We start from the raw sequence: 15,400 nt of genomic DNA, 5'->3' as shown, positions 1-15,400 counted from the left end.
GAACAGTACTCTTTTGAATGATGAATGGGTGACAGAAGAAATAAGAGAGAAATTAAAAATTCTTAGACTCAAATGAGAATGAGAATACAGCATACCAGACAGTCCTAAGAAGAAAGTTTATAGCTATGAGAAAATAAGAATATCAGAAGGACCCCAAGTAAACAAATAAATAATGCAATATCAAGGCCTCTAAAAATGAAGAAGAAAGCAATTACAAAACCAGTAAAAGGAAGGAAATAATTAAGAATTGAAATCAATAAATTTGAGAAAAAAAATACAAAGTATCAATAGAACAAAGAGGTGTTTTTTTTAAGATAAGCAAGATTGATAAACCCTTAGCAAACTAACCAAAAGAAAAAAGAGAGGAAACAAAATTATTAAAATTAGAGATGAAAAAGGAGAAATCATCATACATCTCACAAACCCAGATCATTTCATGAAGCACTATTTTGGAAACTTACACTCCAATAAATTGGAGCACCTAGAAGCAATGCATACATTTCTAGACAAACATGATCTGTGAAAACTGAATTGAGGCACAGAAAACCTAAACAGACCAATAACTTGTAATGAGATATAAGCAGTAATAAAATGCCTTCTAACAAAGAAAATCCTAGAACCAGATGGATTCTATCAGACCTTTAAAGAAGAACTAATGCTAATCCTCTTAAAATTATTCCATGACATAGAAAGGGATGGAATGCTTCCAAAGCCATTCTATGAAGACAATATCACATTCATACCAAAACCAGATAAGGACACTTTGAGAAAGAAAACTACAGACCAATATCCCTGATGTACTTAGATGAAAAATTACTTAATAAATATTAGCAAATCAGGTTCAACAACATAATAAGATTGTATAACACAACCAAGTTCATTTCATTTCAGATATACAAGGATGGTTTAATATACACAGTTCAATAGATATAATTCATCACATAAATAGAATTCAGAACAAAAATCAGTTACTAATTTCAATAGATCTAGAGAAGGTCTTTGACAAAATTCATCACCCATTCATGGAAAAAACACTGAAGAATGCATGGAGAGAAGGAACCTATCTCAACATCATAAAGGCTATATATAAAAACCCCAAAGCCAGCCTCGTGGTAAATGGAGAAAAGCTGAGAGCATTTTCTTTAAAATCTGAAAGAAGCAAGGTTGTTCACCCTCATAACTCCTGTTTAATATAGTGCTAGATATTCTAACCTGAGCAATTAGGCAAGAGAATGAAATAGAAGGAATAAAAAATAGGAAAGGAAGAAGTCAAATCTCTGTTTGCAGATGATATCATCCTACACTTAGAAGATACAAAAATCTACTTGAGCTAATAAAGAAATTCAGGAAAGTAACAGGTTACAAAATCAACATAAAAAATTCAGTAGCTTTCCTATATGCTAACAATGGATCTACTGAGAAAAAAATACAGAACCACAATCCCATTCACATAGCCTTAAAAAATACCCAGAAACAAACCTAACCAAGAAGGTAAAAGACCTCTGCAATGAAAATTATAGATCTTTGAAGAAGGCTCATATATATAGTCAGAGTTAATACTGTTAAAATGGCAATAATACCAAGAGCAATATACAGATTCAGTGCACTCCTTGTCATTCTTCACAGAGCTAGAAAAAAAAAATAGTCCTAAAATTCATTTGGATTAATATAAGACCCAGAACAGCCAAAGCAATTTTAAGCCAGAAAAACAATGATGGGGTATTACAATACCTGACTTCAAATTATACTACAGAGATATAGTAACAAAAAATGCATGGTACTAGCATTCCAACAGACCCATAGACCAATGGTACAGAATACAAGACACAGAGACAAACCCACACATCTACAATCATCTGATCCTTGACAAAGGTGCCAAAAACTTACACTGGAAAAAAAGGTAGCCTTTTAAACAAATGTTGCTGGAAAAACTGTTTATCCATATGTAGAAGAATGAAACTAGACTCTTATCTTGCACCCTGAACAAAAATCAACTCAAAACGGATCAAATACCTAGAAATTAGATTAGAAACATTCAATTACTGGAAGAAAACATAGGGTCAACACTCAGCATATAGTCAGAGGCAATAACTTTCTCAATAGGAACCCTAAAGCTCAGGAGATAAAGCCAAGAGTCATTAAATGGAACAACATCTTAAAAAGCTTCTGCACAGCAAAGGAAATCATTAAGAACATGAAGTGAGGACCCACAGAATGTGAGAAAATCTTTGCGAGCTACTCTTCTATCAGAGGCTTAGTATCTAGAATATATAAAGTACTCAAAAAACTTTACACAAGAAATGAAATAACCCAACAAATAAATGAGCAAATGAATTGAATGGATACTTCTCAAAAGAAGAAATGCAAATGGCTAGTATTTACCATAACACCATTTGCAATTAGGGAAATGCAAATCGAAACTATACTGAGATTTCATCTCACACCACTCAGAATGGCAGCCATCAGGAATACAAAGAAGGGGCTGGAGTTGTGGCTCAGTGGTCCCCTTAGCATGTGTGAGGCACTGGGTTAGCCTCAGGACCACGTAAAAATAAACAAAATAAAGGTATCGTGTCCATTTACAACTTTTTTTTTTTTAAAAGAATACAAATAATAATAAATGCTGGATGTTCAGAATATAGACAAAAAGGAACACTTTTACAACTGTTCGTGGGATTGTAAATTAGTACAGGCTCTTTGAAAAGAGAAGGAAATGGGACACAAGGGGGAAGGCCATGTGAAGAACGAGGCAGAGATTGCAGTGAGGCATTGCCGTGAGGCGGCCAAAAGCTAAGGAATGCCAAGAGTCCCCAGAAGCTTGAAAAGACAAGAAAAGGAGCCTCCAGAGCCTCCAGAGGAAGCAATGTCCTGGAGACACCTTGGCTTTGCACCCTGGCTCCCAAAATTGTGAGAATATAGCTCTGCTGTTGAAGCCACCTGTTTGTGGTAATTTTTGAGTCAGCTCTAGGAATCTGATACAGATGTTTGCAGCTGATAATAATCATACCTTGGACTGGGGCTGTAGCTCAGAGGCACAGCACTTGCCTGGCATGAGTGGGCCACTGGGTTCTAGCCTTAGCGCCGCATCAAAATGAATAAATAAATAAATGGCATTCTGTCCATCTACAACTACAAAAAATAAAAATAAGTAATCATACCTCTACCTCATAGGCTTGAAGTGAGTTAGATTGGTTAATAATCCCCCAAGGATTATTGCTAGGGTTAAACTCACTTAACTTTCACCATCATCTTGTGAGGTAGATATACTATTATTTAAAGTGTTAAGAATAGAATCAGGAATACAGTAGGAGCTCTTTAAGTACTGTTAGCTCACTGAGTCTTACATAGCAACCCAATGCAGTAGATTCTATTATGGTTCTCTTCTTCCACATGAGGAAATATACACTTACCCAAGAGATAAGCTTGTTTGGACTCTGCTATAGCTGGAACCATTCCCCAGTTGGAGTGGGCTTTCTGCTGATGGATCCTGGCAACTATTAATTTGGTGACTTTTCCTGATAATGTCCCTTCGGGATTCATTCCCCAATAATGAACCACAAGAAACTTCAGAAGGTATTGAGATGATTGTCCCATGTGATGGTGTTTACTCCTCCTGGATGTGTCTCCCTGGCCCTGGTTTTAGCACAAACTCTGCTATGACAAAGCCAGACTCTGTCTACTGGCTGTGTGGTCATCCTATGACCTGAGCTCATTGGGACTAGCTCCAGCACCTCATCACCACAAGAAGCAGGGGTATGGTGCCCTACAAGGCTGTATTATCGCTCTCCAGTGACTTCAGTAGCCCATGGTGTGGTTACCTGTTTATCATTAAAGTGCTCAACATAGATTATACAAACTTCTCTAGAAAAAGTAATATCAATTAGAGTAAGGCCGAGTCCGCTCTGGGGCTACCAGGGCCCTGTGAGCAAGGCCCATTACCCTCTCACCATCATTCTCCCTCTCTTTACCCTTCTAGCCGTACTGGCCTTCTACCCAGGCTCTGTCCTACCTCAGGTCTTTGCATGTGCAATTCCAGTGCCCTTAAATGCACTTACCTCTACTCCTTTGACTCTTACTCAAGATCACCTTCTCAGAGGCCTTTCCAATCACCCTATCCTTCTTAATCTTCCTTGCTTTTTCCCTTCCTTAGCACTTGTGATTGTTAAGACTATACATTTTCTCTATTTATCTTATTTATTGTGCTCCCCTCCAAACTAGAACATAAGCACCATGAATATGGTGACATTTATCTGTTTTGTTCACTGCTGTAGCTCAGAGTCTAGGGAAGGTCTGATGCTTACTATAATACATTCAATAAATAATTGTTCAAATAATAAATGAAGCTCAAGCCCCTCTTCAACAACTATAGAACTCTTGAAGTGGTTCACATCATTAAGTATGTAGAAGTAGCACAGGAAGAGAGGACTACTGTAATAGTTGAACTTTCTGGGGCATAGAAGGGAACACTGCTATTGAGCTTGATGTTAAAGGAGACAAGAAAAAAGACTTGGTACAGATTGAGGAGAATAAAATTCCAAGTGAAGGAAATCTTATATTGAAAAAAAAAATCTTGAGAATCCAAAATGCACTCCTTCAACATGGGATACAACCATGAACAAGCCAGAAAAAAAAAAATCCCTGTCCTTAGGGAGATTACATTCTGGTGGTCCTATGCCAGGCATTCTGATCATAGTCAAAGACAGAAAGCAGCAGAAAGCCATCACAAGTTCTTGCGCAGGAAGACCCTCAATTACAGAAGATTTCTATAGCCACACGAAGGATGGATTTGATTGGGAAGGGAACGTAGAAGGGTGGGAGTGCCCAGAATGTTCCATAGTAGAAGATCAGATATGTAGGGCTGATGGGAGTAAGGCAGATGGATAGATATCACTGTAGAAGGTGGGTCTGTCTAAAAGGCCTGTGATAAAGCAACTGAGAAAGGATCTTAAAGCCCCAGCATGTGAGAACAACATAAACATGTGCCCCCTAATGGAGAGGAAGGAAGGTGGCAGAGACCATTGGAGGACTTTGAGCAAGGAGTTGGGGAAGGCAAGGCCATATTAGGACAGTTCCTTTGATCTTTGGCCTTGGTGCCATCACTGGGCTGTGCGACCACAGGAAGGACCATGGTCTTCTCTGGTCTTATTCGCCAGTGCTCATGCACATTTACCATTTTATTCTCTATAGTCAGCGTGTGGCCCATGAGAAGTTGGAAACCATTTGAATCTAGTCAGTTGCACCGGATCTGTGGAGCCAAATTTTTGTTGCTTTTGTCTGAAATTTGCCACCTGTCAACATTCCAAAGCTGTTTATTAATAAGGACAAGTTTTAAGATACTATGTGTGTTGGTATCATGAAGATATTAAACATTTTGTGGTAAATTTTTAACGAAGGTCTATCCTTGTTTTTCATTATTTGTCACTTGTATTTTGATAGACCCATATGACCTATTAAACTGCCAGTTTGAGACTCTCCCCTCTTCTGTGCCTTATCTGATCAGTGACCTAGTTTTTTCCATTCTCCTTTTCATAACAATTTAACTCAGTCTTGACCCCTGTCATAATACAGGCAAATCTTTACCATACTTTTTGAATTGCTTGAATTATTTCTCAGTTACTTTTCACATTACTTATGGATAAAGATAGGCTCTTTTTTTTTTTTTTTTTAACATCTTTGGTGATTTCAAATAGCCATCAAAAGACCAGACAGAAAAGTGAGGAAAATCATTATTCTTATTAATATTTTCTCTTTTGATTTTGGTTTTAGATTGTAATTTAAAGAGCTTTTGCAGTAGAAATATCCTGATCATCCTTGGCTTCTCCTGTGTCATATCCGTGATAGCTTTGATCGCTGTGGGGATTTCCCATAACAAATCATTGTCACATAATGTAAAGGCAAGTCAAATCTGTGTGGGGGGAGATGGAGAAGGGCCCTGAGTGGGGTGTGGAAGTGGGGTGTGAGGATAAATTAGAGCATACAGGAAGAACTGAGGATTCAGCATCCCGATTACAAGTCAGAATCCACTGGATTAGGGAAGTAATATGGAAACAGATGCTCATTCTTTAAGAGGAAATGCCTTGAATAAATTAGTGGTGGAAAGATAACTGCCTTTATGAATGTTCAGCCATTCAGTAGGTCAGCATTTCAACAGAGATGACTACTTCATTAAGCTCATCCACATCCACACCTTTGTTGTACCATGCTCATATCCTATGGTCTAGTACTACCTCTCTCTATTTTTTTTTTTTTTTTTTGGTACCAGGGATTGAACACAGGGGGACTGAAGGACTAGGCCATATCTCCAGCCCTTTTTATTTTTTGTTTTGAGACAGGGTCTCACTAAGTTGCTTAGGGCCTCGATAAGTTGCTGAGGCTAGCCTTGAACTTGTGATCCTCCTGCCTCATCATCCTGAGACTCTGGAATTGCAAGTCTGGGCCATCAAATCAGCGACTAGCTCTACATTTCACATATTGTTTCATCTTGGGTGAATCACAACACTGCACTCTTCTTTTTACTCTGCTTTTATCATGATTATCAAATAAAAAAAATTATTAGCTCTGTACAAAGTCAGAGACTGTAGAAATGTATTTCTTAAGTTCAAAAATGTTACAGGGAGCCAGGTGTGGTGGTGCACGCCTGTAATTCCAGTGGCTCCGGAGGCTGAGGCAGGAGAATCACGTGTTCAAAGCCAGCTTCAGAAATGGTGAGGTGCTTAGCAGCTCAGTGAGGCCCTGTCTCTAAGTAAAATGTAAAATAGTGCTGGGGATGGGGCTCAGTGGCTGATTGCCCCTGAGTTCAATCCCTGGTATCCTCCCCTCCAAAAAACAAATGTTATATGAAGCAGGAAAATCAATAAAAAAAAAAAAAGAGCCAGAGGATGGATGCATGTGTCAAGCAGAGTCATTTGAAATGAATTCTTGGGAAAATTTCTGCATTTAAAGAGCTAGTTAATGCCATTAAAATCCTTAGGATTATTAATGTTCTGTGTTGCATTACTGCTTCCTTTTCAATTAATCAAAGTATAGTTTTGGATGTGAATATTTCACAAGTATGCTATAATCTGTTCATTAAAAACATGTACTAAATTTATATCTATATTGGAAATAACACCACCTTAAACTTGCACTGAAGTGAGAGTAAACAAATCTATAAAGGTCAGGCTGGTACAAACATGCTAACAAGCACACATGTGCACATGGGCAATGGCATATCCAGAGGTAGACTTAACTACAGAGGTCCTTGAACGTGTGTGCAGAAGTACATTCTCTGGTATTTAAGGTGATGACCTGTGAGGCTGGATGGATGAATGCACATGCCAGGGTTCTGAAACTTATGCCTCCCACCCAAAGCTCTTGCGATAAAGAAGAGGAGTGGGTGTTACATTGGTGTCCTTTTGTCACACAAGTTTGCCCCAGTGAGGCTGAGTGCAGCAGCTGCTTTGTGCAGACAGAAGGCCGAGGCTGTCTCACTGTCCATGCTCTCTTGCCTTTTAATGTTGAGTGATGCTGGTTCTCCTGGCAAACTCCACTCACAGTAGAAGGCTCATGACATCTTGGTTCTGCTATTTGTTTACCAGCTCCAAAAGAGCATGACTGCATTCTTGATATGACCTTTTTGCATGTTCAGTGTTACATCACTGGAGAGAAGGACTGCCCAGAAGGCAAAATCCATGACAGACTCGGGCTCTGTGCTCCCAGTGAATACTTGTGGTCATGGATGACTTTCCTTCATTCACTCTGGTCTTCAGGTCCATTGTGCTTCTGTGTTGTTATGTTGGCCTGGCAAATGGAACAAGGGCTTTGGCATTCTTTCAGTCAAAGGTATGGGTATTTGAAGAGCGGCCACTGACATTGAAATGAATCTATGTAACATCACTGATTTATTTCACACAAATGGAGTTTGATATAAGAAAACTAACTATCTGTTGAGATTGTACACTAATTTTAGTATGAATTCTGCCACATAAAAGGCAGAAAAAAAATTGGGCAATACAGACAGAATAGTTCCATCACTGCAGAAAGTTCTACTGGACATTGCAACTTTAGAGTAAACTCTTTGAAATATCTGTGAAACCACTCAAAGCTAGGTTGAATGATTAAGATGTGTGAGAAAACATTTTATAAAATCTAAAGTAAGGGAAAAAATGAAACATTTTTTGTGTGACTTGTAAACTAGTACCAGGATCATCCCCAGATATCATGGCTACTAAAGCGTTTTAGGTGGTTAATTGGAATAATGTACAATCGTCTCTCAGTATCTTTGAGGGATTAGTTCCAAGACTGCCTCATAGATTCCCAAATCTGTAGATGCTCAAGTCTTTTATATAAAATGGGGGATTATTTGCATAAAATGACTGTACATCCTCCAACATACTTTATTTTTTAAGTAATTTTTTTACTTATATATATGATAGCAGAATACATTACAATTCTTACTACACATATACAGCACAATTTGTCATATCTCTGGTTGTATACAAAGTATTCACTAATTCGTGTCTTCATACATATACTTTGGATAATGATGTCCATCACATTCCACCATCATTTCTAACCCTATACCCCCTTCCTTCCCCTCCACCTCTCTGCCCTATCTACAGTTTGTCTATTCCTCCCACGCTCCCCCTCCCTACCCCACTATGAGTCAGCCTTTTTATATCAGAGAAAACATTCAGCATTTGTTTTTTGGGGGATTGGCTAACTTCATTTAGCATTATCTTATCTAACTCCATCCATTTACCTGCAAATGTCATGATTTTATTCTCTTTTATTGCTGAGTAATATTCCATTGTGTATATATGCCACATTTTAAAAATCCATTCATCTACTGAATGTCAAGTAGGTTGATTCCACATTCTAGCTATTGTGAATTGTGTTGCTATAAACATTGATGTGGCTGTGTCCCTGTAGTATGCTGTTTTTAAGACCTTTGGGTATAGACCAAGAAAGGAACAGCTGGGTCAAATGGTGGTTCCATTCCCAATTTTCCAAGAAATCTCCATACTGCTTTCCATATTGGCTGCACCAATTTCCAATCCCACCAGCAGTGGGATTTCCCCACATCCTTGCCAACACTTATTGTTGTTTGTATTCGTAATAGCTGCCATTCTGACTGGAGTGAGTCTTAAGAGTAGTTTTATTTGCATTGCTCTAATTGCTAGAGATGATGAACATTTTTTCATATATTTGTTGACTGATTGTACATCATCTTCTGAGAAGTGTCTGTTCAGGTCTTTGGCCTGTTTATTGATTGGGTTTTTTGTGGGTTTTTTTGGTGCTTAGCCTTTTGAGTTCTTTATATACCCTAGAGATTAGTGCTCTATTTGAAATAGAAAAAGAGGGAGTACTTCCAAACTCATTCCCAAGATGTGGGCTCTCTATTCACCTCACAAGATTGTTTCTTTTGCTGAGAAGAAACTTTTTAGTTTGAGTCCATCCCATTTATTGATTCTTGATTTTAATTCTTGTGCCACAAGAGTGTTATTAAGAAAGTTGGAGCCTAGTCCCACATGATGGAGATTAGGGCCTACTTTTTCTTCTATTAGATGCAGGGTCTCTGATTTTATTCCTAGGTCCTTGATCCACTTTGAGTTGAGTTTTGTGCATGGTGAGAGATAAGGGTTTAATTTCATTTTGTTGCATATAGATTTCCAGTATACCCAGCACCATTTGTTGAAGAAGCTGTCTTTTCTCCAATACATGTTTTTGGCATCTTCGTTTAATATAAGATAATTGAAATTTTGTGGGTTAGTCTCTGTGTCCTCTATTCTGAACCATTGGTCTACCAGTCTGTTTTGGTGCCAATACCATGCTGTTTTTGTTACTATTGCTCTGTAATTTAGTTTAAGGTCTGGTATAGTGATGCCACCTGCTTCACTCTTCCTGCTAAGGATTGCTTTAGCTATTCTGGGTCTCTTATTTTTCCAGATGAGTTTCATGATGCTTTTTCTATTTCTATGAGGAATGTCATTGGGATTTTGAACAGAATTACATTAAATTTGCGTAGTGCTATTTGGTAGTATGGTCATTTTGATAATATTAATTCTGCCTATCTAAGAACAAGGTAGATCTTTCCATCTTCTAGGGTCTTCTTTGATTTGTTTAGGGTTTGATAATTTTCATTGTTTAGATCTTTCACCTCTTTTGTTGATTCCCAAGTATTTTTTTGAGGCTATTGTAAATGGGGTAGTTTTCTTCATTTCCCTTTCTGAGGATTTGTCATTGATATACAGAAATGCATTTGATTTATGGGTGTTGATTTTATATCCTGCTACTTTGCTGAATTCATTAACTAGTTCTAGAAGTTTTCTGATGGAACTTTTTGGATCTTCTAGGTATAGAATCATATCATCAGCAAATAGCCAATTTGAGTTCTTCTTTTCCTATGTGTATTCCTTTAATTTATTTCATCTAATTGCTCTGGCCAGTGTTTCAAGAACTATGTTAAATAGAAGTGGTGAAAGAGAGAGAGCATCCCTGTCTTGTTCCAATTTTTAGAGGAATGCCTTCAGTTTTTCTCCATTTAGAATGATGTTGGCCTGGGGCTTAGCATAGATAGCCTTTATGATGTTGAGATATGTTCCTGTTATCCCTAGTTTTTCTAGTGTTTTGAACATGAAGTGGTGCTGTATTTTGTCAAATGCTTTTTCTGCATCTATTGAGATGATGATATGAATCTTATCTTTGAGTCTATTGATGTGATGAAATACATTTATTGATTTCCATATGTTGCATCCCTGGGATGAACCCCACTTGATTGTGGTGTACTATCTTTTTGATGTTTTTGTATTCGATTTGCCACAATTTTATTGAGAATTTTTGCATCTATGTTAATTAGAAATATTGGCCTGAAGTTTTCTTTTTTCCTTTCTCTCTCTCTCTCTCTCTCTCTCTCTCTCTCTCTCTCTCTCTCTGATGTGTCTTTGCGTGGTTTTGCAATCAGGGTGATATTGGCCTCATAGAATGAGTTTGGAAGTGCTCCCTCTTTTTCTATTTCCTGAAATAAATTGAAGACTATTGGTATTAGTTCTTCTTTAAAGGTCTTGTAGAACTCGGCTGTGTCTCCATCTGGTCCTGGGTTTTTCTTGGTTGGTAGACTTCTGATGGCATCTTCTATATCATCACTTGAAATTGATCTGTTTAAACTATGTATATCATCCTGATTCAATTTGGGCAAATTATATGACTCTAGATATTTGTCAATGCATTCAGTATTTTCTATTTTATCAGAGTACAAGTTTTCAAAATAATTTCTAATTATCTCCTGTATTTACAAAACATCTGAATTGGGTGGTGGCTTCCCAAAATTTATTAACTCAGTGGATAAAGTGAACATCTTGAGTAGATAAAACTGCTCCCTTCTTGGATGTGAAGAGCACCGGACCTGCCTTGCAGCAGGGAGTATCAGTGTGGGAAGCAGACCCTTGCTTCAGGACCCTCTAGAGATCCTGGTCACCCACTGTCACCCTAGTGCCTTCTCAGGACCTGGGGATCTACTCCTTAATTGCCTGTTCCCCACTGCACACTGGGAGTTGGTGTACTGTCACGTTAGCATGAACATCCCACATTTTGGCACACAGACTGGCCAATGTGAAATCACATGCCTTCCTTAAAAGTTGCCACCTGTTGGGGGCCTCCATGAACAAGAGCTAAGCACACTTCTTTAAGCCTTAGTAGAGAGATACTGAGCTTGCATTGCATCTGCTGCAATTCATGTGGACTTAACCTCTGCTGGGCAAGAGAGGTGCAGCTCTCAGATTGGGCGTCACTGGATGGAACTGCGCTACACCCCCTGAAACCCAATCCCTTGCCTTATTGGGGTTGAACTTTCTCAAATGTCTTCCCTTCAATAAATAGGATGGTCTCAGGTGTGCTCTCTCTCTTTTGCCTGCCTCTCTTGCCTCCCTTGTGGGGGCTGGGGCAGAGGAGCCATCACAAAGCCCCAAGAAAAAGCTACTTTCTGTGTCCGTGGGATTATGTAGCGCCAGCCTAATTCACCTGGATTGACCCTGACTGATTTAGTCCCATGTTGTGGCAGATGGTGCATGAACAGGGACAGGGACACCCCAGGGTGAATTTTAAGAATTAGTGGGTTTGGCTTTCTCTTCAGTAGTCAAGCATGCTTAATTTTTCAGAATATTATGGATTGGTTTGTTAAAAGTAAAGAATTAGATAGAACAAAGCGAGTGATGTTAAACTTATAACGTGTGGAATTTTTTGTCTTCAGAAAAGCAAAAAAAGAATTTATTTTGCAATTCTGAAGACTATAATTAGGAGTAGAGAAAAAGAAATTAGAGAATTGGAGGTCCCACATTATTAAGGTGATTGATAAAATATATGTTGCTAAATTCAGCCCAGTCCCATTGAGTGACGCCTAATCCCAGAGCTTCACCTCTCTTGCCCAGCAGAGGTAAGTCCACATGCATCACAGAGAATGTGATGCCATTTCAATACCTTCTTACTCAAGGCTTTAAGAGGTATACTTAGCTCTTCTTCTTGGAGGCCCCCAACAGCTACCTCCATGGAACGTAGCCTCGGGATGATGGCTGTATCATGGAACTGAACAGTAGACCTGTTACCGTATAGGTTTATATCCAATGGGAAAAACAGACATTAATCAAATAGCCACATAGATACATAATTACTAAGGTGTTTAGTCCTGTCTTTAGAAGAAAAAGAGAAGTATTCCAATAAGAATGGTAGATCCTAATCAGAGGATATCAGAGAAGGTGGGGATCTCAGGTGAGGGGCTTTCTGCATAATGGCACTGGAGTAGAGATTGTGTGGCCCATAGACAGCTATAAGCAGGCCAGTACAACCGTGGGTATTAAACGAGGAGATTACACAGAAGCCTGGAACCATGATATTTGTGCAAGTAGAATTTCCATCGCAAAGAGTATCTGCCCTACCTCCATGTGACCTCCAGTCTCAGTGTGCTCAGTATCTGTTGCTGTCCACATTTACATGTCTTCACAAGGCTACAAGGGTGTTGATGTGTCTATCTATCAGGAAAGGTCATTTCTATGGTTTTGCTTCCCAGACCATCACTTCTATTCATGAGACATTGCTCATGAAGATCAGTTATGCTCACTAAAATCATGTGCATGATCAAAATTAGCTTAGGATAAGGTTATATGCACAGTAAGGTTACAACTGTATTAAAATATGCATTGAAAAAAAGACTAGAAGGAAAAATTAACACATTATTATTTAGGAATAATAAAACTATGTAGATGGAATGATAAATGTCATTTTTTTCTTGTTCATTTTCTAGGTGATTAACTTTTAATACTCTTAAAATAGAAAATAATATTGAAAGAATAATAAGGGAATGTCACCACTTGAATCTTTGATTTTTTTCTTTGATATGAAGGACATGCTCACAGGGGTTTTTAGAAATGTTTTAAGTGTGAGCCACAGAGGAACACTGGGTTCCTTCACTGATAGGCTTCTCTGAGACATTTACTAGACAATAGGCTTATGAGGTAGGAGAGGGAGAGAGCAAGAACATTCCCTAAGCTTTTGGGAAGCTTTATATGCTGAGCTGCTTGGAGGCCTCATGCTTTCTGGAACATGCCCTGGAAAAAATATTGTGGTGTTGAAAAGAAAACAAAAGTGGTGGCTACCTGGTCTACAAGTGAACCCTGTAGCCACAAAAAGCATATTATCCAAATGCTCAAACTGAGAGCTCCTAGAAAAGCAAGCTTTAGCTATCTCAAGAAAAATGCCAGTTTTTTTGTATATATATATATATATGTTTTAATTCTGCAAAAGATTCCAGAAGGAAGAAAAGAGAAGTTTGGTGCAGCTTAACAGGGTAACATTCCTGTGTGCTGTAAACACAAGGTGAAATGACCTCAACTCCTGAGTAAAAATACACTCTGCCCCCTTCTCAAATGTTTGCAAACAAAATATAGTAAATGCTTTCATTTCTCAACCACCTCACTATGTAGGGCCTTAGAGAAGTGGGCTGAGAGAAGCAAAGCTGGCCCCTTTGGCTCTAGTAGAACTTGGCTCTCATGTCTCAAGTTGGAATAGAATGTCCAGATTCCAGATAAAAGTGGCTTGCTGTTGCTGCCTCAATACCTTTTATCATGTGCCCTTGTGGTTGGAAAAATTTTTGACAGGAAGAATTCAGGAACCCAGATAGGAAACAACAGAATTTTCTACTGTGTAACCCCTGGAGCCTCCTTCTGCACCCTGGGAAGTTTCCCACGGTTCCAGAGGCCCTGTACCTGAGTCGATCAGTGTCCCTTTCTCCCCCAAAGCCTGTTAAAGCCATTTCTGGGATTCCTTTGACAACAAGCTTAGCTGCAGGGCAGTCTGTCCAGCCTGCTTGCTTCCCTTGCCCAAACCAAGTATGTCTATAATTCATTTTCTGAGGGCAAAATGCTAGTGCCTAGAGGGGCTCCCTGTGGTGCACGAGAAGCAGGGAACACTGTGACAGGCTCAAGGGTCCTCACACCAGTACTGCTTCCTGGTCTGAAGTGCATTGAAGTTGGTCACTCAAGAGGCCCTATCTTTAGCTATTCCTAGTGGTCTGGGGAGGTCTCATTCTTGTCCTAGTTTCTCCCTGGAGGTTTTTAAGTTCTTACTACTTGATAAGACAATGTGAGGATGGCAGTGGTGAGGTGGGGTGAGAGCTAAATTAAATGCTTTCAAATGGCAGACCACACTTTGAGGTCCTCAGTGAAATAAGCAGCAAAGTGTGACAAGGGTTGGCTCCAATTTCAGAAGTGCCTCCTTTGCTTCTCTTCCTTTTGCTTCCCCATATACTTCCCTCCATGTTTCTCTCTAGGATAGAGATCATGGAAAGTGCATGTGCCACCATATTATCAACCCAAGCCCATGGCAGATGTCATTAATCTCCATGACATTTTTTGCTCCTGATTCAGCTCAGGGATATAACCAAAGTGAGTACAAACTGATCAAAATGGGCATTTGACAGTCTACTCCTGGGTAGATACCAAAGAAAATGAGAGCTTATTTCCACAAAAAGCTATGTGCTAGAATGTCCCTGGCAGCTATACTGCCAACATCCCCCAATGAGAAACAACCCCAACATCCATCAACAGTCAAATGGATAAATGTACTGTATGTACATATAATGAAATATTCTGCAACAATGGAAAAGGAAGAAGTACGGATACACACAGTTTGAATGTACCTTACAGACGCAGGCTAGAGTAAAGTTACACAGAAAGGAGGAGCACACTATGTTGAGTCCTGCTGATTGCAGCTCAAAACTCATCAATGGTGATGGAAATCAAGACAGTGGTTACCCTAGAGGCAAAAATGACTGAGAAAGGGTATCAGGAATCCTACTGGGTGGCTAGAAAATGTTCTGTACCCTGATATTCTGTATCTTGAAGCTGGACAGATTCCTCGCAGCTAGACTTCT

At 39.0% G+C, this 15,400-nt stretch overlaps 2 protein-coding genes across 2 annotated transcripts in view; one reads left to right on the top strand and one right to left on the bottom strand.

Annotated features, from left to right (window-relative positions):
- CC2D2B (coiled-coil and C2 domain containing 2B) overlaps nucleotides 1-3,540 on the bottom strand; it is a gene marked incomplete at both ends in the record, with an annotated part of 107,876 nt that extends 104,336 nt beyond the window's left edge. Inside the window, one exon of the mRNA XM_081268240.1 lies at nucleotides 3,411-3,540. Within this exon, the coding sequence (XP_081124366.1) occupies nucleotides 3,411-3,540 (130 nt within the window). The remainder of the gene's footprint in view (nucleotides 1-3,410) is intronic.
- Nucleotides 3,541-3,755: 215 nt separating this feature from the next.
- LOC308634412 (ectonucleoside triphosphate diphosphohydrolase 1-like) overlaps nucleotides 3,756-15,400 on the top strand; it is a gene marked incomplete at both ends in the record, with an annotated part of 32,014 nt that continues 20,369 nt past the window's right edge. The window contains 3 exons of the mRNA XM_081268238.1: nucleotides 3,756-3,870; nucleotides 5,767-5,894; nucleotides 14,798-14,912. Coding sequence (XP_081124364.1) covers nucleotides 3,756-3,870; nucleotides 5,767-5,894; nucleotides 14,798-14,912 — 358 coding nt within the window. The remainder of the gene's footprint in view (nucleotides 3,871-5,766; nucleotides 5,895-14,797; nucleotides 14,913-15,400) is intronic.

This window comes from Spermophilus citellus, assembly GCF_964194105.1.
Source record: "Spermophilus citellus genome assembly, chromosome: 15".
Classification (NCBI taxonomy): domain Eukaryota; kingdom Metazoa; phylum Chordata; class Mammalia; order Rodentia; family Sciuridae; genus Spermophilus; species Spermophilus citellus.
The sequence above is the reverse complement of the archived record's forward strand: the minus strand, read 5'-3'. Positions and strand labels throughout refer to the sequence as shown.